Below are 24,319 nucleotides of genomic sequence, written 5' to 3'. Positions count from 1 at the left end.
GCCTTCTTGTACCTCTTGCTAAGTGACCCCCAGCCTGGCGCTAGTGGCAGCCAGTCTCAGCTCACAGCACATCCTACCTCAGGCACCTCCAAACCCAAGGACAGGCAGCTACCAACTGCAGATCACTTTGTCGCTCTAACCCTGTGACCCGGGGCAGGACACAGGAGACAGCTGAGCTAGACCTCCAGTGAAGCCCTGTCCAAGAGGCCTCAGAACCAACAGACCTACTGGCTGTTGCAAAGGATGGAGACACATTTTTTTCATACCCGACTGACCCTAAAACCATTTATTGAAAACAATAGTTTACCCATATTACTGCAATGTCACCTTGTACACCATGTGATACAATACATGGTGGATCTACTGTTATATCATCTGGTCTGTACTATCAGTTATTTTGTTTAACCTTGCAACAATATCGAACTGTGTTAATTACTACATGTTATAAATAATTTTGCAGTGTAAATAACTCAATATATGGTTGTTCTTCTTCCAGTTTTTATTAGCTACTCATTGAATTTGCACAGAATTTTGGAATTGGCTTATTGATTTCCACAGAGACACACAAAAGAAAAACCAAATAGAGAATAAGAACTGTTGGTGAGGGTATGAAAGAGTCACAACTGTCATGCTCTGCTGCTGTGAATGTAAAACGCTTTAGCCCGTGGAAAAGAAAATAGTTTGGCAATTCTACACAAAGTTAAACACAGAATTACACATGACCTTCAATTATGTGATTAAGTATATACCTAAAAGAACTGAGAGCATGTATGCCCCCAAAATACAAGCATATGTATAGTAGCACTATTAACAATAACTAAAAGGTGAAAAGATTCTTAATGTCCATCATTGCCTTAGTAGCCTAGGCATAGAATGAAATATTATTCATCCCTAAAAAGAAATAAAGTACTAGGTACATGCTACAACATGCATAAAACTCAGAAACATATAAAATGAAAGAAGCCAGACTTGAAGGGTCATACATTGTATTATTTCATTTGTGAAATATCTAGAATAGGTAAATCCATAGAGACAGAAAGCAGATTGCTCCTGGTCAGGGGCTGGTGGGAAGAGAGAAAGAGGAGGAATTGCTTAATGAGTATGGGGTTCCTTTTGGGGAGATGGAAATGTTTGGAACTAGAAGTGGTGTTGTGCAATATCATAAATGTACTAAATGTCACTGTCTTCACTTTAAAATAGCTAATTTTTTGTTATATTTAATTTCACCACACTTTTCATTTAAAATAAGAGAAAAAGAAACATTAAATGAAATATTTATGGTATTGAATTCATTAAATCTGTAAAGTATTTTGAGAGACTTTATCACCATGCAGTAGTGATTTGCCCAACTCAGGAACATGCATACTTTCCATTTCTCTAAGTCTTTATTTTTTTCTAAACACTTCTGGAGAGGAGGAGGAGAAACTCCTAACAACGAACACTCACTTTAAATTATTTCAAGAGTGAGAATAACATTCTTTTGTGTTTGAATCATTAGACATTTGGGTTTTTTGTAATGCAGTTAATATTATCAGCAATACCAGAGTGACTATATAATTTATCATATAAACAAGGACACTTTAAAAATGGAAAGGAACAAATTAATAATTATTCTAGAACAATGAATAAAACAGGTCTGTTACAGACAAATCAGGCTTATAATCATCTAAGTAATATAGTATCTATAAATAGAAAGGATAAAAAGTAATTGTAATATATTTGCTGTATACATTCTTTTAACTATAAGGTTTACAATATGATTATTTCTTACAGTAATTCTTAGAGCAATTCTCAAAAGAAAACATAAAGAAATCCCTTCTAATATGCATTAGAAAGCACTGCATTTAAGGTAAGCATATAATTTGATAAACCAAATGACATCATTAAATGGACTATGTAAATCAACAATACAGATTTAATTTGATCTCTCTCAAAATGTGGTATGCAGAATTTATGAACATTCAAAGGATAAAACACATATATGTATATGCGTATATATTTTTTAAATTAAAGTTTCATGCCTTTGCTTGAAAGATTTAAATTTCATTAATATATTTTGGTATACATTGCAACTAATAATAGGGTAGATAAGGACTAAGTTATGCATCACATTTATGATCACAACAGTTTTGTTAAAATAAAGCAGTCAAAACATTTTAAGAACCTATTTTGCTTAATATGGTACATTAGTTCAAAATACTAATTACATGCGACATGGATCCAAAAACCTATTTAACATTTAATGTTGACCTATGCTTTTTGAAAGCTTGACTGGTTAGTATAAATTCTCTAAACTTTGCAGTCCATCTATCAACCATTAAAAACCCATATGCTCTATTTTATATTCTCATCTTAATATGAGGTTTAGAATTAATAACCATCTAGGGTTAATATTTCCCAGATGTGATTCAGATCATCAACCATTTTCAACTGGTCATTAATTTCATGAATTCTTTGAAAGTGTATCATATCTTGATTGGCATTGCTTAAATAGCTTATAAACTCTCTTATAGCCATTTTATTTCATAGGTCAATATCTTTCCCAACTATCTTGGAACTTAAATTTTGGTGACACACTGATAATGAGAAAATGAATAGGATTGTCTAAAATACAATAACGAGAATAAATGAGTAAACTTTTCTACCTGTACTCAAGACCAGTGCTAAATAAGAACACTTCAATTTTCACAACCTTAGTCTTTTTTTTCACAGCTGATTCTATATAAATAATACCAACTATTTCAGCTCCAATCAGAGTTGCAAAATACAGCCTCTACCCAGTATCTAAAATAATTTATTTGTACAGCTATTTAGCTCTTCAACCAACTTATTTTAAATGTCTGTTGATAATTTAAAACACAATCATGGTAATCTGAAAAAGAAATGATGAGGGACCAAACAGATGCAATGGTGACAGAGAATGATTTTTAAAAAGCTTAGGAAGTAGAATTAACAAGAATTGGTCATGTGACATGAGAAGGTCAATCAATTAAAATACAATTAAATTTATATAAATATCAGGTTTATAAATTTTCATCTAGCTAAGTATTTTACTAGTAACCCCTTAGGGTTTCATGAGATGATGTAGCATTTGTATGTGCTTGCTTTGGGTTTCTTTTTTTAAAGTACATTTTATTGATTATACTATTACAGTTGTCCCATTTTTTCTCCCTTATATTCCCCTCTGCCCTGCATCCCATGTTCCACCAGCATTTCTCCACCTTAGTTCAAGTCAGTGGGTCGTACATGTAAGTTCTTTGGCTTCTCCATTTTCTGTACTATTCTAAACCTCCTCCTGTCTATTTTGTACCTACTATTTCTGCTTCTAATTCCCTGTACCTTAGCCCCTCAAGCCCTCCATGTGATCTCCATTTCTGTGATTCTGTCCCTCTTCTAGTTGTTTGCTATGTTTTGTTTATTTTTTAAGTTCAGTTGTTGATAGTTGTGAGTTTGTTGCCATTTTACTGTTCATAGTTTTACCTTCTTTTTCTTAAATAAGTCCCTTTAATATTTCATATCCTAAGGGCTTGGTAATGATGAACTTCTTTAACTTGACCTTATCTGGGAGGCACTGTATCTGCCCTCCCATTCTAAATGATAGCTTTGCTGAATAGAGTAGTGCTGGATGTAGGTCCTTGCATTTCATGACTTGGAATACTTTTTCCAACCCCTTCTTTGCCTGTAAGGTTTCCTTTGAGAAATCAGCTCATAGTCTCATGGGAACTCCTTTGTAGGTAACTCCTTTCCTCTTGCTGCTTTTTAGATTCTCTCCTTATTTTAAATCTTGGGTAATGTAATTATGATGTGCCTTCATGTGTGCTTCCTTGAGTCCAACTTCTCTGGGACTCTCTGAGCTTCCTGGACTTCCTGGAAGTCTATTTTCTTCATCAGGTTGGGGAAGTTTTCCTTCATTATTTGTTTGAATAAGTTTTCAATTTCTTGCTCTTCCTCTTCTCCTTCTGGCACCCCTATGATTCAGATGTTGGAATGTTTAAAGTTGTCCCAGAGGTTCCTCAGCCTCTGCTCATTTTTTTGAATTCTTGTTTCTTCATTCTGTTCTGGTTGAATATTTCTTTCTTCCTTCTGGTCCACATCATTGATGTGAGTCCCGGTTTCCTTCCTGTCACTGTTGGTTCCCTGTATATTTTACTTTGTTTCACTTTGTATAGCCTTCATTTCTTCCTTTATTTTGTGACCGTATTCAATCATATCTGTGAGCATCCTCATTACCAGTGTTTTGAACTCTGCATCAGATATTTGGCTATCTCCTCATAGCTTAGTTTTTATGTGTTCTTTCATTTGGGCCATATTTCTTTGTGTAGGCATACCTGGTACATCACAAGGGGCAGACACTTAGGTATTTGCCAGGGTGGGGCAATGCACTTTGCAGTGTTGTGGTTCTGTATGTATGGGAGGGGTCAGAGAGGGAACAATGCCTCATCCTCAGCTCTTGGCCATCTTCCAGTCACTTCCCCTGCTACCCAAAAGCAAATTGGGCCATTTGGGTGCTGATTCCTGGGTGGGTGTGTTTGTGTATATTCTAGGACCCTGTGGGTCTCTCCAGAGAATTCTCCTATAAGGCTGGGACTTTCTCCCACCACCACAATCCCCACAGATTTTTATAGCCAGAGGTTTTGAGGCTCTCTTTTCCCATGCTGGAATCCTGGGCTGCAAAGTCTGTCTCACTTTCCAGTTGTTCCTTCCAGTTTATCCACACACAAATGTGGGACCACCAGCTGCTGCCCCAACTGCCTGGTCCTCTAGCTGCTGTCTTGCCACATATCTTCTCCTCCCAACTACCCATCTGCACCCCTCCTACCAGTCTATATGAATGTTTCTTCTCTAACTCTTGGTTGTCAGACTTCTATACAGTTTGATTTTCTGGAAGTTCTGGTTGTTTTTTTTTTGTTTTTAAATTTGTTGCTACCCTTCTTTTGGTTGTGCAAGGAGGAGAAATGCATCTACCTACACCTCCATCTTGGCCAGGAGTCTTGCTTTGGGTTTTGATGTAGACTCTTTCATTATAAATACTTGGAATGACTCTTGCTAAAACAATTAGAATGTTCCAATAAATCTAAAATTTAAGCTTAGATTATATAATATGGGAGTCCACTTTAAAAGAACTGGAAGCTTCTCCTAGAAGTGGGATACTGGAAGTTAAGTTTCATAAGTAAGAATATAATATTTAAAAAATAATAAAGAGAATAAAGAAAATACTATATTATGTAAATCAAGGGTAACTGGCTAAAGGAAACCCATACCTTTATAAAAACATATGCTTGTAAGTAGATATCCTCAAGACTATACCTGAAGAACAGCAGAAATATTGGGAAAATGAATTGCATACACATTTTTCCACTGCTCAGAAAATAGAAAACTAATTACATATTCACAGGTACCAGTAAATTCTTCTCCTCTGATTTTCTAAATCATTGTTACTTGCTTTCACCTTCTTTTCCTCACCATAGAATTAACTGCATTATTATTGATTACATGTTCCTTCAATTGGTGAAAGACAGGGCAGCAATCTGTTTGTTTGTTTGTTTGTTTGTTTATTTAGCAGAGGATTCTCCACAGGAAGGAATATTTTGAGACAGTATAGAGAGAACTACCATGAATCAAAGTTGTTCAGGTATTAAATTATTAAATACTTAAAAATTTATGGATGCTAATAAACTATACATATTCATTCACCTGTTTTCCTTCCTTGCCTGCATTTGTGGGGAGCATTTAGAAATGTGTTAGTTGATTAAAAGAAAGACTGTTACTCTGGATAATTCATATTCCTGTATTCTCCTTAAGAAAACTTTATCTTCCATGGCTTTTCACATTTCCTGGTGTGTCTCAAAGCAGTACCAGTGCTTCACTAACTTCTGTTATTTTTTCCTATCATCATCATCATCATCATCATCATATTCACTATTGGGAGGTTTACAATCTGCCATCATCATCATCATCATCATCATCATCATCATCATCAGGTTTACAAACTGCAACATTGTTTTGGTGCTGGTGATGATAATGATAATGATGATGTTTACAATCTGCCTTTACAATTTCGTGGCTCAGGTAAGTGAATTCATTTTCAAAATACCTAAGAATGGGATCTGGAGATTCAGCAGTAACCTGGGAAGCTCTAGATGTAAGACAACTACCCCAATCTTTCCTTTTCTTGTAACTTTTTCTCTGCATGAGCTCGTTTTCTTCATAGTACTAATTAACTGGGTGTCCTTTAACTGCTATGGGGTTGTTGTTTTTTTAAAAAAATTCCTGCTCTCTTAGAACTTTTACTTGCACATGACTGGTTTTTCACAGCCTCTTTGTTCTAATCCTCTTCCATGTATCTTTCAGTATATCTTTTTGGTAAAGATTTGTGATAGCTGCTTTTCCTTGGCTCTTAAGGTAGGAATCCTGAGTTCCTAAAGGTTCAGAATCTGACTGGATTAGCCATTTATGAAAATCACATGTGAGAAGTGACAGATAGCTGTTAAGGAAATTAGCTGGATGTTTTTTGATCAGGTGTCACCTTTGTCCCAATAATATATGGTTGAGGAAGTAAGGCATTGTGACATTAACCATAACAGATTTCACTCAACAAAGCAATAGAAACTTTATACTACTCTGACTAAATGTGAAATCCAGCTTGTTACTCCAACCTGACTTTTCTCTTGAAACTAGAGCTGGCATGTTATTTTTTTTAGTATATTTTACAGTTCAGCAGTTTCCATTTCTGTGGGAACCTAGGAAGCAGCCTGACCTGAAGACCCCAGGACTTTGGCTAATAAGAAACCAAATGGCCAACTCAAGGATGCTGACCATAAATATTTATATCAAGGCCTAGGGGAAGATGTCCTGCATGTCCGCAGTCCCCACCCTCTTTGCAGAACCAAGACTTCTTTGTTCTGCTTTATCCCTCCTTCATGATAAAAACCCCTGCCTGCACTGAGATGCTAGGATGGACTTTGGGATAAGTGTACCCCCATCTTCTCTGGTGGCTGGCACTTGAATAAACCACTTTCCTTCCCAGAACCTTTCTCAAAAGTGTGGCTTTCCTTGGCAGGTAGCCAAACCTTTGCTTATATACAGAATTAGAGGCACTCTAATATTTCTAATACACTTATTTGTATAAGGGTATTTTTTTGGATTGAATTATTCCATATTATACACTTAATTAGCTTATAGTCAATAACAGACATGTATAAAGACATAGTTATTAAAAATGAAGGACAAAGAATTAAATTCAGAAGAAATACAGTAAAGGAATATTTATTTTCTAAGAGAAAAATATCAAAACAATCTAAACATGCAGCAACTATTCTTATGCCACTGACTAAACAACAGTGCTTGATAATTAACTATCCTTAGTGTGGGATATCCATTGGTCTTTAAGGATGAATTAATGTTTTCAGCACTTTTTAATAACTACATATTTTTTACACAAAATCTGTGTCACTCTAAAAACATTGTAACTTCATTAAAGATGCATTTGAACAATGTTATAGCCTATTTTACACTCACCATATCAATAACAATGTTGAAAATCAAGCCATGGTTATGGGTGCACTAAATGGCTAAAACCCCAGGCTTTGGGACTGAGATGACCCTGATTTTAAAACCAGGTCTTTTAGATAATGTCACCACAAACTTGGGCAGGTTACATAACTTTTATTGGGTTTCATTTTCCATTTGTAAAATGGTGCTAATAATATTAGCATCAAATAGATATTATTAGGATTAAATGAAAAAAGCATGTAAAATGCTTAAGTACAATTCTTACTATAGACCCATGACACATCCATAATTTGAATATTCTGAGGAGGAAATTTACATTAGATCTGTAAAGCCAAAACATATATTTGGAACTAAATTTTCAAGAGCTCCTAGGAGTCTCATAGTCTACTACTCAACTTGCATACCACAGGAAAACTCTGAAATCTTCCTTTATTTATTTGAAATAGTAGCTATAATGTCATGTAAAGCAAAGCATAAAAGCTTGATTAATTTTTACATTAAATGGACTTGAAAACAGAGCCAACTGTTACTGTTAGTGATTGAAGTGAAGAAAAAGCAAAAAATTCAGAGAGTGAATCGCATAAAAGCAGAAGAGTAAGAAAAATTAAATAAAATCATAACTTATGAAACTTTAGCAATGTTTCAGCCAACTATATAATGTCTAGGACCGTTGAACATGAAAAAAAAAACAAAAAAAGAAAAAACACACTTTGAAATATGCCAGAGCATTGTGTTTTTAAAAAGGCCTTCCTTCAGGAGAAACTATTTTATCAGAGCCTAGTATATCTATTTGAAGGAAAGACGGAACACCCAGGACTCTAGCTTTCCATGGAGGAGGAGGGAAATCCCCAACTTCAGTGCCTTCTGGCTATCTTGTCCCAACTAATGGGAGAAGAGAAAACAGAGAAGCATTGGTGAGGTTCAAAGTCCAGGGGCACAGACTCACCAATAGACTGAGAATCACAGAACAACAGAATACTTGCCCTCCCCTCACACGTTACCACTATAATACTAAAGGCCTGTTTATCACAGTTCTTTTACCCAGAAATTATGTCCACCTTACTATTAAAAATTACAAAGTATACTAAAAGAAGAACAAAACAATAACAACAAAAACACTGAAACGCTGAAAAGACATGCATCAGAATCAGAGTCAGATATGGCAGGGATGTTGGAATTACCAGATAGGGCAAGTACCATATACTCTCACTTATTTATGGAATCTAATGAACAAGATAAACTGATGGAAAAAATAGGACCAGAAGCAGGAATAATTGGAACACACTGGCAGATCTCAGAGTGGGGCTGTGGGGGAAAATGGAAGAGATTAGTCCAAGAGTATATGTGCATAGCCCACAGACAAAGACAACATGGTGAAAACCATGGGTGGGGCAGGGACTGGATGGAAGGGAGCAAAGGGAGGGGAATGGGGAACATCTGTAATAGTGTTAACAATAACATAAATAATTAAAAACAAAAAACTCTATGATTAATATGCTAACAGCTTTAATGGGTAAAGTAGACAACACGTAAGAACAAATGGATAATGTAAGCACAGAGATAGAAATCCTCAGAAAGAATCAAAAACAAATGTTAAGAGATGAATGTAACAGAGATGAAGAATGACTTCGATGGACTCCTTAATAGGTACATGATTGAGGAAGAATCAGTTTCTAAATATAACAATAGAAACTTCCAAAACCGAAAGCTGTTTCTTTGAAATGTGAGATAATATGATGGAAATTAACATGATGGATATTGACAAAACTACCACATAGTTTGTAAAGTTTATATGAAAAAACCCCAATATATTTTAACAGAAATTATCACTAAAGTTTTTATTTTCAGAATTCAAACACACACATACAGTTTTGAATAATTCCAGTGTATTCTAAAGTGAATTAAATACAATACTGAAGTCTGAGACCAGGATATTGGTTTTACTATATTGTTACCAGACTGAAGGGGTCTGTTTACATCAAAGCCCAATAAGACACAAACAGGAGCTGGCAGCCAAGAAGTAAGAATTAAGGAGATGGTGCCATGCCTGGAGTCACAGGTAGCTTATGCTCAAGACCTGGCTCCCTGGTGGCTTCCAGGGGATGGATTATATAGGGAAAAATCATTAATCGTAGTGACCAATAGAATTAGGATGGTGACCTCTACTGATTGGTTGGGTCTGGGGGTTGGAGGTAATTGATCATTGCACATAGTCCTGAAGTCAGTCATGGAGTTGTTCTGTCCATTTTCTAAAGAACTTGTTCTGTGGAATCATTCTGCTTTCCTGGGTCTAGAGCTACAGCACAACCGAGGCCATGATACTGTGTTTAGTTTGATTGCAAACTCTGACTCAATAGTCAACAGACCCAGGATCTTGACCCTAAGACTACCGGGTGCTGACTAGAACCTCACTGTCCTGAGGGCTTAATGCTTAAGTAAGAAAGAGGAACGTGGGTGAGTCAAGGTGTGGTTACAATATGAAATATATAAATTATAATACAATAATAGAAATTATTAATAGATAATCCATTGTCTATGATAAATACAATCTATTTTATTTTTCAACTTTGGAACAATGATATTAAAAATGGTGAGCTCTAATTTATGGAATAAAATATCTTTCTACTCAGTTAACTTGTATTGTAGGTTTCTTATAAAAATTATTATTTTTTTATTATAAAAATCACTTAGTAATTATTATGACATTTAGATTTTTAATAATTAAATAATTAGTAATTAAGTACATAAAGTACACTTACAGCTTTTATTTACATATGAATGACTAGTATACTTATTTTTCTAGATACCTCAAGGCAATTTTCCTAATTCCAATTCACTATGTTTAACAAATAAAATCACACATCTTATATGATTTTGCATTATTCAAACCATAATGATCATAAAGTCACAGCATGCAAAATATACATATAATATGCTATTAAAACCAATATCTGGCACCTGAGAAACACAAGTTTTCCAAGCTCTAATTGTCATGATTATAAAAAATGTAATTAATATCCAATAATACTATTTTTCCCACTAACATTTAGTTTTCTCTTAATTTTTTATTAAAGTATACTTCACTGTTGAAAAGAAAGCTTGACTTTAAATATTGGCAGGCCTATAGCTATGTCCACTACGACTTTGTAGCAAAGACTTGCTATACTACGTGCACATTAAAAATGAGCTTTGGCCCTGGCTGGTGTGGCTCAGTGGATTGATTGCCAAACTGCCAATCAAAGGGTTGCTGGTTCAATTCCCAGTCAGGGCACATGCCCAGGATGTGGGCCATGTAGGGGGCCCACAAACTCCCCTCAGTAGGGGGAGTTTGAGAGGCAACCACACCTTGATGTTTCTCTCCCTCTCTTTCTCCCTCACTTCCCTTCTCTCTAAAAAAATAAATAAAATCTTAAAAAAAAAAAAGGATCTTTGAAGACTTAGCCACCTCTTAGTTGCCAAAAGAAGAGAGTGAAAAAAACTGAGATAAGCAAATCTTTCATTTCCCTGCTAAAAACATTGCTATAAATAAAAAATAAATGGTGAAAACCTTTTAGGTGAATTGATGGAGTACATACAAATCATGTTATTTCCATCAACATTAAGTATAAGTAATTTTAGGTATAAATCAAATAATATAGAATTATTGTTATGAAATGCTATGTTTTAACTATCAGGTTTTATTCATGTATAAATACCTTTAAAAACTAGTATGGGGCCAGGTCACTTATTTTTTTAGTTAAAGTATCAAAATTAGAAAGCCACACCACTGTTACATTTTCAGAAGTATCAAATATAATTATTAAACCTCAAAGGCAACAATACGAGTTTTTAATCATGAAATTTAAAAAAAATTTTTTTAATTTTATTTATTTATTTTTAGAGAGGGAAGGGAGGGAGAAAGAGAGAGAGAGAAACATCAATGTGCCATTGCTGGGGGCTGTGGCCTGCAACCCAGGCATGTGCCCTGACTGGGAATCGAACCTGCGATGCTTTAATCATGAAATTTTTTTTTATATTATAAAGTCTTTTATTTTTCTGGTTAGTAACTTTTTAATACAGTTAATATTGAGCCAAGATGCCCCATTATGACATACCCTCTGCTCTATGGCAGTGAATAGGTCAGTTCTGCAATGAGATTAAGGGTTTTTAACATAACATTTAACTACAGGCATTCTTATTGTAACTGTATTTTTCTCTTTCATCTACAATGTTATATATTGACCAAAAATAAATAGAATATATAAAAATATCAAGAGAAAAGGAGTAAGCATGAAAGTTAATGTTTCAAAAAATTTATATAATTTTCTTTTATACATTTTAAGACTACAAGAAAAAACTCAGGAAATATATAATTTTTAATGTCTTCCTTTGTACCAAGCTACTGCATGAGTAGTATCTTCTGTGTTTCTTTTTTCTCTTTAGGATTACACTGGCATAACTTCTTAAAAACTAGCTGTGTCTTTCCCAGATTTTCAAAATTGAAATAGGTCTTTCAGTTTTTTTGCACAGTAAGTGTTAACCAGTTATTTATTATTCATAGCAAATACAAATCTAGGGCATATACCTGTACTTAGTGTTTGTGAAAATGCTTCTTCAGTACTATATGCACTTAAACATCTATAGTGTTATGCAAAAATGTTTATTCCTGCAGCATTCTTTCACTGATCATGGAAACTTAGCTACTCTGCTAGATCATCATGTTATTTTTAATGTAGTATGTTGACAAAGGATGGAAGGGACACTTATAGAATAAATTTCTTAAAGAGTTTTGAATTAAGTACATATAAAATTCTTGACATTAGACAGTAAGAGCACAGTGTTAAGAAATATGACCCAAATTTTCTGATGTATTACTTCTTTTCTATAACTAATTTTCAACCTTTATACAAACATAATTATTCAATTTTACTCATTTATCAGTATATAAATATAGTCATACACTGCATAACATCATTTTGGTCAACAGTGGACCACATATATATCACAGTAGTCACATAAGATCATAATGGAGCTGAGTTTTATTTAAGAAATGAAAGGGTATGTGTGGTTCAGGAGAAATTATTTTTTCTGCGACAGGAGCAGTGTCTATGGGATTTGACAAGAGATTCCCTCTCACTGACAGCACCCCAATTTTGAGTGCACAAATTACATCTCAATCAGTCAGCCACCAACCTGTTTGAGCAGAGGAGTCTCTCTCCCTAAGCAGTACATAGTCAGAGGGTGAAACAGCCCTCCCAGACCTAGCTTGATGGTCTTCAGAGTACATTGCTAATTTCTTTGTTGAGGTCCTAAGCTCCTACACAAGGACACAGGTCTACAGGGGCTACCTTAACACGTATTAAATGCCACTGACACTTAAGTAAGAGCTTTCTGTGGTAGTGTAGAGCCAGCCAGCCTGTTCCTATACTTTGGAAATATTTTTAGGTTTGGAAATATTTTTATGATGTAAAGCATAGACGAGGTTTTATTTTTTGATCAATACAATGCCAAAGAGAGCCCTTTGTGCCAGACGGTCCATGTAACCAAACACAAATTTCTAAAGTCAAAACACTAAGTCAGTTCTACACCTTGTCTATGAGAAATTCTTTTTTATATTTTTTAGTAAACCTTTTTTTTAATGAATACTACAAAGTTTCTTAACCTGACCACTGCTCCAACATGCAATAGCCAAAACTACATTGCTGTGACAATCTCCTATGTTCCTTTATCTCTCCATCCTGATTTCTTATTCCTGCTGATCCTCAGGCTACCTTTCACACCCTCCTGACAATAATTACTGTGGTGATCTATGCCTCATTCAGCCAGTGTCTCCTTGATATTTCCAACCAATTCAGCCCACATCCCTGTTCATGGAGCATTACTGACCCTATTTCTGACCCTGTTGGAAGGAAGCTGGGGGAGGGCTTGTGAGCCAGTCTTTATAAAATCTACAGTAGTGTAGGTCTTCACAGTCACTCAGCCCTCATCACTGACCCATCCTGACCAGCTACCAGTCCTGGAAGCTTATTGTATATTAAGTGCCCTGTACAGATACACCATTTTTTAACCTTTATGCAGAAATGCCTAACTATGCATTTCTCAGAACGTATCCCCATTGTTCAGTGACATATGACTACAGTGTCATATCACCAATATTTTCAACATACTTTCCTTTCACTTCCAAGGGTCTATATTATTGCCTTAAACAAACAAACAAAAAATACTATGATAATTTTTGTTTGGTTTAGTGAATCAAGAAAGTTTACTTTTATTGTATTTATTGGCACTGAGACATATACTATCTCAATCAATTAATCATTTAAATTCCAAGTTTTCTACAATATGACTTGGATCATAGTCTTATGTTCCAGCACATCCCTCCATTGCACCACACAAATAATTCTCAACATCTTTGAAACTTAATGTACACATTAAAAAATCCTGTGTTTTTCTTCAAGCCATTCACTTTGCCAAAAAAGGATTTCTATCCTCTTTTCCAGCCCACATGCTTTCACAGTTTACTAGAAAGAGCTGACATGTTACATCCTTCTACCAGTTTTCCCTGAGCAGAATTAATCCCTGCCTTTACTATTCTTTCACAAAATATTATTCAAAACTACCCGAAGACACTTTCTTTGGGCTTATGATTGTGTAGAATCAACTTTGCACACAAGACTCTTAGGATGCAAGAACACTATTTTCAGCACTCTAAAACGGTACTTGGCACAAAGAGAATAAAACAGACATTTGTTAAACTGAATTCTGGACACTGATTAAAATAAAGTATATTTTCAAAGTTGGCGCAAATAAGTTTTCAAGTAAGCATTTCAGGAAATAAAGTTATTTTCCTTTTCTGTTTGCAAGCCTAAAACGTCAAGACTACTCATCTTTGCTAACTGAAGGTGCTCACCTCCTATTCAAATAACCATTAAGGGTTTTGTTCACAGGTACATAGTGAATGCCTACTCTTGTAACTATTAGCATGACACTACTGGTGAAATGGCTGTTTTTAATTTAAAAACATGAAATTATTATTAACTCACTTCTGTTTTATATAATACATTATATAATTTCAAAAACATGTTAGTTCAATTCTTTCTAAAATGAAAATTTCATCAGTTAAAAAATTCCTAGGAAATATTTTACTCAGAGAGATACCAAATATATTTTATATCATGAAATTGACAAATAAATACATCATACAGTTGTCTTTTCTACCCATGAAACATTTGTAAAAACAACTGAATTAGTGTCTCTGAAAAAAGGGTAACTTTAGTTAGAAGGGCCATTCAAATTAGCATGGCTCAATAAGCCTGAGAACCTGAAAAAATATACAATTTTAAATGGGTGTATATCTATTGTATTACAACTTTAATATACATAAATAAATGCTGGTTTAAATGTTATAAACTTTTCAACAGTTTTCATAGATTTTAATTTTTTAATCAGTATCAGTAATTTCTATATTTGTATTTAGCAGCTTCTTTTTCAGTTCTTAATCATTACTGACTACTTACATCATTTTTTAACCTATAAATAGCATTAAGTAAAACTCCATTAATGTCAGTAATCTATGCTCTTCATTACAAGAAAAAAATAGGTTGTATATTTCCTTTAAAACTTATGTGATCTATTTTAAAATATGTTCGTGTGTTCCCATTTTCAAGTATTCCTACTGCTGATGCTGGCCATTTATGCATTATTATTTTGAGGACCATCTAAAAGTAATACAGCTTAATCCAACATTGACATTCTGAGGTAATTGAGTATTCAGTTTACTTTTCAACATCTAAATCTATGCGCCTTTTCCCTCTATAGTCTACATATTGGCCTTTATCTTTACATACTAGAATCTTAGAAGAAATAAAAAGCACCCAGCTGTGAAATGATCACCCATAAGCATTAAGATTAGGATATGTTTGGCTTAGAATTTTGACTGTACTACATCCTGGCACTGTGGCCCTGTAAAAGTTACTTAATGTATCTGAGTCTTTATTTCCACATCTTTCAACAGGGGGAAAATTGTACTTGATTTATACGACTGATGTGACTAACGTGCTTTGAACAAACCATAGCATATGGTGAATAAATTTTAACCATCTTTTTCCTTTTCCTCTTTATTCTATCATATTTCTTTTCTACTGTATTCTCCTTCCCCTCTTCTTTCTCTCTTTCGTCTTGCTAATCCTTGGCTGGTGTTCAAAATGTGCACCTCAGTCTAGCAGTTTATTTATAAAGAGGAGAAAAAACCTATATCAATTACATAAATATCACAGATAAGTAATTGGCCTTTCATGATGTTTCCAATGTTCCTCTCTGTCAGCACTGCCATGATGAAGACATAGGCTTCAGAGTCAGAAATAGCTCATTTTGAACTAGTGGCCATTGCTCACTGCAGAGCCATTGTGAAAATAAAAGGTAAAAATCTTAGTTGAGTGTCTGGCAAATAGAAAACTATGAAGAAAGACTCACTTTTTAGACAATTCTGCCCTTTCTCTCTGTAACTAATAAACCAGAAATAGTAAAAAATTCCCCATTTCGTAATAGCTATGATGAAATCAACACAAGAATGATAGCAGTAACTCTGTAATCCTTGTGTGTCCTGGACACCAGTTTACTCAGAAATGCAGCCTGATCGAGCCAGATACAATCAGAGCAGGGGTATAATTCCTGTTCCTCCCATGATTCTTTGGTGTGACTATAGGAAAACAATGATAATAGGATCTCCAATATTTTTGTCTCTTCTTTTCAGAAAATAAAAATGTATGGCTTATAATTTATTTGTAAGTTCTTATAAGCTACTCTGTATAGAGCTTATACAGAGATGTGTATTATCTCTGTATTTTCTCTAGGAAAAAAAGTTTCACTTACTGCTTGATAACTGTGATAAATGTGATAAACTTGATACAAGCAACAAATATTGATGTTTATTTTAATGGAAAGAAAACAATGAAGTTAAAGCATAATCTTAATTTAAAATATATATTTCTCATAAATTATTTCATTAAGAGTTCTCTTATAATAAAAAGAAATTTTCAGCTAAAAACAAAACCAGTCTATGAAGCAAACAAAATTAAAAAAAATCATATTAAACAAAAACAGGAAGATTGAACTCTTTATAGGAATTTTTAGATAGGAAAATAGACATATAATGAATAATTATTGAGTAATTATTGATATAAAAAGTCAAGTTCAAACAGCTGCATTGGAATGATTCTAAAAAATGAAACCTGTTGAGTCAATTTCTTCCTTCAGATTTCAATTTGTAGATATAATGGAAACAGTGTAAAAATATCAAGAATGTGATAAATGAGAAAAACATAATTTCTAAGAAAAAAAAGAAAGCTAACCCAACTATATCTAAAAACAGTTGACTACCTTCATTATTCAAGATGTCATTTAAATAGACAAAAAACAAAGTAAAACACTTTACAAAATACCCTTTTACTTTAGGTTGAAATAAAAAGTAGCAACATATTACAATATGAAAATAATGCAAGATACATTGAAACATAAAATGTCAAGTATGTATAATAATAGCTAAAATAATGTCAGTACCTGAAAAACTGTACTTTATAGATTATATATACTTATAAGCCTTTAAAAGCAACTACTCCCAGATAAAAAAATCTAACAATAATGTATCTTTTTGCCAATTTCAAAAAACACATACTGCCTTAGAAGACTCATGGTTTCCAATAAAAAACAAATGGTTAATATTATGACTGTGAAATCCACTCATCATAATCTAAAATTTGTTTATGCATAAATACTCACTGAGGCAACAAATTTAATAACCTATGCACAGACCTGTGTCTTAAACATATCCATAGAAATTTATTTCTAAAGGAAATATGTATATGAGATATTCTAACATTACTCTGTATAACAACTGTATTAAATAAGTCACTAATTTAGAAGAAAGCAAAGATGTTTTACATATTATTTCCATTGATTAACACTTCTAATTGTAATTTAATATTTTCTATGGGATTTAAGTTATATGCTAAAATGCATACTACATAGAACCAATAATCCACCATTCCATCATAGTATAACAAATCCTAAACACCTAACAAGGATGGCAATTTTAAAAAGATATTCAAACTTACCCCATTTAATGGATATGTTTTCCATCCTAGCTCTCCCAGCACAGTTGTTGTATCAAGCAACACAACTGGAATTACATAAATAAAAAACTTGCATAAATATCTCAATTGATGAAAAAGTATTATCAGTCATTTAAATCATTAATGTCAACTACCCTATTATTCATTATTAGCTTTAATAATTTGCATTACTTTAAATTATTTGTATATATGAAATATTAATACAGGGGTGGACAAAATTGGTTTAGTAGGTTTGTAAATATGGTTTACATATTTACAAGAATATGTAAATAGCCCTGATTGGTGTGGCTCAGTGGATTGAGTGTTGGCCTGCAAACCACGGGGTCAGTGGTTACATCCCTGGTCAGGGCACATGCCTGGGTTGTGGGCCAGGTCCCCAGTAGGGGGCACATGAGAAACAACCATACATTGATGTTTTTCTCCCTCTCTTTTGCCTTCTCTTCCCCTCTCTCAAAAGTAAATAAATAAAACCTTAAAAAAAGAATGTGTAAATAATGAAAGCCTGCAATTTGAAAACTTATGAGACTATACCTAAGTGCACTGTGCCATTCTTTTGAGTTAATAAAGCTATTGTAATAATCATAACCTGCTCTTTTTCCATATAAATGTAAACCTATTTTGCCAATCCCTGTATATGATATGTAATGATAAAATGCATGTGGCAATTTTAAGTTAATTATAAAATATGTGTTTAATATTAAATGAAACATAATTGAACAACAAAGTCATTTTGATATGTATCTTCTAAAATTGATAAAATAACCATCTTTGTTTCCCTGCCCTCCTTTTCATATATGGTCTGTTTCTACCACACATTAAAGAAAGAAAAACTGCATCAAAGCAGGGTTCTCTGTTTTTTTCTGTGTAATTAAATGTGCTTATATATTATTGGCAAACAACTCATTATGAATTAATCTGGAATCTTTAAAGCATAGATGACATTGTTATTATATATGCCAGGTAGTATACTTACTACTAAAGGAGGCAAAAACAAAAATAAAAAACACACGTCATTTTTTTGACCAAAAGTAGCTCATAATCTGGTGGAAAAGGCAGACATATAAGCAAACAATTAGAACATATTCTGTTAAATTCAAAAATAAAAGACTATATAATAGCCTCTCAGTTAAGTTAGGCTAAGGATGGCAGGGCCTGTCTGGGAGGATTTCACAAAGGGGTTGCTATTTGAGCAGAGGGGACTTCATTAGATGTGACAAGAATCAAATATTTGTTTTTCTTTTAGAATACCTTCTGCAAAGTAGCTAAGCTATAACTTAGTCTCAGTTGCTAGAGTGGAGACTTATTTTGGGGAAGTAGAAGGGTACAAATGAGGATGGAAAGAAGCATAGATCAATTTGGAAGGATACTTGTGGTGTTTACAGCAGGTAAATGCGTAGGGCCCATGATTTAGCAGATTTTTATTTTTAAGTCTTACTACTTCCAAGTCCCCCACATACAAGTAGGCCACAGACCATACTTTGAGAAACAATGCTTTGTTAGCTTTATCTAGTTGAGAAAGTGTGGTTTTTTATTTGTAGTTTAAAAAATGCCTTTAGGAGTATGCTACCTGGCATGTGCTGCTTAGTGTGTACTGTAAAGAATCTATAAGTTTTCCTATTTGAATCACTGTGATACATTTGACTGATTTTTAAATATAAAACTATTTTTACATTTCTAGGATAAATGCTAATCAGTAACAACATTCTTTCAGTACTGTTAAAATCTATTCACTAAACATTTATAGCTGAGCTATAATTCTTTAATTAATTTTTGTTGTGGAAAATTCTCAACATACATTAACATGTATAGAAAATATTACATTGGACCCACATGTTCTCATCATTCAGTTTTAATAATTACCAACATATGGACAATCTTATTTCATGTTTATCTACTCTCCTACTGTAAGATTTCTTTGAAGAAAACTACAGTAATCATATTTCATCTGTAAAAATTACAGTATGTATTTCTACCATAAATATGTATTTTACTATGACTATAATATCTTAATCCATTGCCATAAATAGTAATTCCTTAATGTCTAATATATGCCTAATATATTGCCTAAGTAATATATTGCCTAATAATATGCCTAATATATGCCTAAGTAATGCCTAATGTCTAATCAAATATCTAGTCAGTGTTTAATATTTCTATTGTCCAAATTTCACTTAACAGAAAATCAGTATCTAATAAATAATATGCATTACAGTGAGTGAACATTCTTTTTAAGTGTTTTTAATCAATAGCTTCTCTTATCTTTTGTCAGCTTTACTGAGGCATGATATACTTAAAATTCACCCATTTTAAATGTATATTTTTCTATGAATTGTGACAAACCCCTATATTCATGTAACCAACTCTACAACAAGCTACAGGATATTTCCATCACCCTTAAAATATCCCTTGTGATCTTTTATAGTGAATCCCTTCTCCACCAGCCCATGGCAACCACTCATCTAATTTCTGTCCCAATGGTCTGCCTTTCCCAAAATGTCAAATGAATGAAATCATATACTATATAGCATTTTGAGCTTAGTTGCTTTCACATTAGCATAAGGTATTTGAGATTCATCTATGTTGTTGTATGTATCAATAGTAAGTTCCTTTTTATTGCTGAAAAGTATTCTATGTTATGGAACTCCCTAGTTGATAGACATATAGGCTATTTTCAATTGGGGCACTATAAATAGCACTGTAACATTTCATTTACAGAATCTGATAGGAACCTATGCTTTCATTTCTCCATGATAAGTAGAAATTACTGGGTTATACAAGGAATGCTTATATTTTTTCCTAAGCATGAGATAGCATTGAAAAGTGTTTCTACATTCCCTGTGTTTTCTTTAAATTAATAGATATACTTAGTGGCTTGATCTGATTCAGGTTCCATTTATTTTTATATTTCATAAGATTACTTCATTAGTGGTGTTTAATAGTCCTTATACCAGAAAACAGGGGAGATACTAATGTTCACTTGGATCATGTAAAATGAACTGGGGAACCAACATGCATGCATAGGCTTCAACTTGCCAAAAATAATTTGATCAGCCTTGGCTAGTGTAGCTCAGTGGATTGAGTGTGGACTGTGAACCAAAGGGTCACCAGTTCAATTCCCAGTCAGGGCACATGCCTGGGTTGCAGGCCAGGTCCTTAGTGGGAGGCATGTGAGAGACAGCCACACATTGATGTTTGTCTCCCTCTCTTTCTCCTTCCCTCCCCCCTCTCTAAAAATAAATGGATAAATTCTTTAAAAACATAATTTGATCATACACAAGGTTAATGACTGTAAGGGACTGAAACATTTCAAATATACTTAAATGCATGCATTCATGATCAAATATACCAACGGATAACTTTTGCAGCATGCTTGGAAACTATTATTTTAAAAACTGGTAAATAATCTGAATAGAATTTAAAAAAGATTTTTCTTTTTGTATGTGAACTTCTTCTAAATACAGAAATAGTTAATGAAGGGACATTTCTGCTATTGAAATATTTCAGGTAATAAATGAAGAAGGAATGACCAGATTAGCCTACACCATTTTCTACTCCTTATAAATTAATATATCTAGGCTGCTAACCTTCGTCACATAATGATAATAGCAGACATAAGGGGCTAAAACTTTTTAAAGGCTCTCTTTATAGATTCATCTACTTCATATCAACATATAATGCTAAAAAGCTTCAAAGTAACAGACAATACAGTAAGGGTATATATATATATACATATATCACATATTCACACATGTACACATTATAGTCTATCCAGAAAAAGTTCAGCTACTGTTACTATAACAAGAACAATATGCATGACATCCATGTAACCTGGCAGCCAAGAAGAGTGAACTGGAATGCATATGCATGAACATCGATGACTTCACTGTAGTAATCAGTAGAGGGTAGACACCATTGAGTAGCATGTGTACTGTGTGGCCAATACATTCAAAATGACTGAGCAGGTAGAGCAACGAATCTGTATCAAATTTTTCATTAAGCTTGAACATTTTCCACGGAAACTATTGGGATTATTCAGAAGGCTTTCAGGGATGAGGCAATTAGTACAGCGCAGATGAAGTGTGGCACAAATGCTTCAAAGATGGTTGAGAACTGTTGAAAGTGATCTACATTCTGGAAGGCCCGAAACAAGCAGAACACCTGAAAATGTTGAATGTGTATGGGCTGCAATAACAAAGATTGGTGACTGACTAGTGCAAGAACTAGAAGCTAATCTGGGGATTCCAAAAACTAATGTGTCTGAGATTTTGATGCAGGATCTTGGCATGAAATGTGTGGTGGCAAAATTCGTTCCACAGCTTCTGCTGCCAGAACAGAATGAACATCATGCTGCAGTTGCTGATGATGCTGGGAGAACTCTGTAAGGTCCCAAGGTTCCTACTTTGAAGGGGACTGATGCATCCTTGTCCTAGGTACCATGTTTCCTGTATCTTGTATCTTCTTCAAGAAGTGTCTCTTTTGTTCATATTCTATGACTGGATACTTTCTGGACAGACCTTGTACACACATACAAATAGAAAAGTATACAAAATACACAGAGGTACACAAAATGATATTTGCTGGCATTTGTGTTCATTCACTGTTATTGAATAGTCTAAAATATTGGAGAAAAAAGCTGAAGATATCATAATAAACATTCAAAACTGTAAGCTTATCTAATTATCACAAGTTATTTTTACATTTGGTATTTACTATTGAAAAGAATTCAGAAGAATGTAATACCATTATCTACTTTGGGGGGGCTCAGTAGCTCAGTGTTACTCATCTAGCACATTTATGTATTTGAAGTAAATCATTATTTCCATAGCCCATTGGTAAAATAATGATACTAATTCATAATCAATATAGGAAGAACCTTTTGTATTTTTCTTCAATAATATCGACATTATCCTATATGATTTTTTAATACTCACAGATGAGAAGATAAGAGAACTAAGTCTCAGGAGAGATTAATTTTTTTTTCCCAAAGACCACTAAGTAATACATTTGATGGGGAACATTTGTAACAGTGTCAACAATAAATCTTTTTTAAAAAGTAATAAAACTTAAAACTTTTTAAAAAGTGTTGTTTTCTTCCTACATTTTTAAGCTTGAATATAAAACTTTGTTATTTGTTTTCTTATTTTTATAGATGTAGAGAACTACCATAATTTCTTTTCCTAATTCTAAATCTTAATCAGTTTATATCCTAGTTTTCACATTAATGGTTTCTACAGAAAATTTATCAGTACTATCTATAAATCATGCCATTTAATGTAAGGGGTTTTATGGAGTAGAGTGTTCAAAAAAATCTACAATATCAATTGAAGTATACCAACAGATTTTTTTTAAATTATGGCAAATTAATTCATTGAGTAGTTGATATAATTATTTTTCTAAAACATATTTAGGCTGTTTGGTTCTCAATACTTATGTTTTGTAAACTGTAAAGTATATTTATTTCAAAACAAATAAAAAGGAAAATATATATTCCTATGATACTGTAGATCCTATGGAAGAATTTCTTTTTTTAGCAGGTTGAGAAACAAGATTTTCATAATTGCTTTATTTTCCTCATTTAACTGAAAAAATACCTTTTAAAAATGTATTTTTAAAACAGTAAAGTTTCAAATTTGCATTCCAGACAAGTGAATTTTACATTGATATTAAAATGAAACTGAGGGTTTTGAGATTTTTTTAATACCATCATATGTGATAAATGTTTGAATTTTATCATTTGTTTCATATATAAAACCCCCACAAATTCAGGTTTTTCATGCACACTAATTACATTAAACCCAGAAAGGTGAGAGCTCCTCCTGCTGGTTTCAAACAAAAGTTATCTAGTCCCTACCAGAGTGCAAAAATATTATAAACCAAAAGAGGAAAAATGATTAATAATATAATGGCATTAATTTCAAGAAAACATCAATGTTTTTTATTTTTAATTTAATGGCATGGTTTTAAATATAGCAAGATTAACACTTATTTAAAGAGTATATATGAAAAATATATATATTCATATCATAATAACTGAAAAATTTAATAAACCAAAAATAGATAGTATATGTGTGTGTGTATAGATAGGTATAGATATAGGTATAGATATAGATATAGATATAGATAAATTTAAAAAGAGTCTACTTGAATGTCATCCTGTTTAGGTTCTCCTTTAAAGTGATATTCAGGTAATCACATTAATCAAGTTTTGATATAATTGCATATTTTGATCAACAAAAATCAAAGCTTTTACTTCCAGATTTGTAGACAATGATATTATATCTACCTTCACAGAGTCAGAATCAATATTTAATTACTAAAAAATCAAATATATATTGCTTAAATAAAAGTGGGATTATTATGTTTATGTATTATATGTCCCCCTTTGTATTTGTATTACTTTTAAGGCAACATTTTCCAAAGCCGCTCACTCTTTAGAAATAATTCAACTACCTTTATCTAGAAACTGAGATCAATACTTGTCCATTAGGTGTATTGGGTTGCCCCAAAAGTTCGTATAGTTTCTTCCATAAAATAAAAGACATATTTTCTGTTCTCAACAATAACTTTATTGGTTGGATATTTTGAGTACGTTGGCTATCTCTTGCTTTTGGCTTCTAGTGGGTAGAAACCAGGGGTGCTGCCAAGCATCTTTCAATGCATAAGACAGCCCCATATCAAAGAATTATTTGGCCAAAATG

General features: G+C 33.3%; 1 protein-coding gene across 4 annotated transcripts in view; it reads right to left on the bottom strand.

Moving 5' to 3' along the window:
- The window catches only part of EPHA6 (EPH receptor A6), a 920,707-nt gene that overhangs the window by 840,897 nt on the left and 55,491 nt on the right, over positions 1-24,319 (bottom strand). For 3 of the 4 annotated variants that reach the window (XM_036017966.1, XM_028504400.2, XM_028504401.2), the window contains exon 2: positions 17,604-17,668. In XM_036017966.1, the coding sequence (XP_035873859.1) occupies positions 17,604-17,668 (65 nt within the window). Of the gene's footprint in view, positions 1-17,603; positions 17,674-24,319 lie in introns of those variants that run through there. The other variant, XM_036017965.1, reaches the window with a different exon arrangement.

The sequence above is a fragment of the Phyllostomus discolor genome, chromosome 2, assembly GCF_004126475.2.
Source record: "Phyllostomus discolor isolate MPI-MPIP mPhyDis1 chromosome 2, mPhyDis1.pri.v3, whole genome shotgun sequence".
Lineage (NCBI taxonomy): Eukaryota > Metazoa > Chordata > Mammalia > Chiroptera > Phyllostomidae > Phyllostomus > Phyllostomus discolor.
The sequence above is the reverse complement of the archived record's forward strand: the minus strand, read 5'-3'. Positions and strand labels throughout refer to the sequence as shown.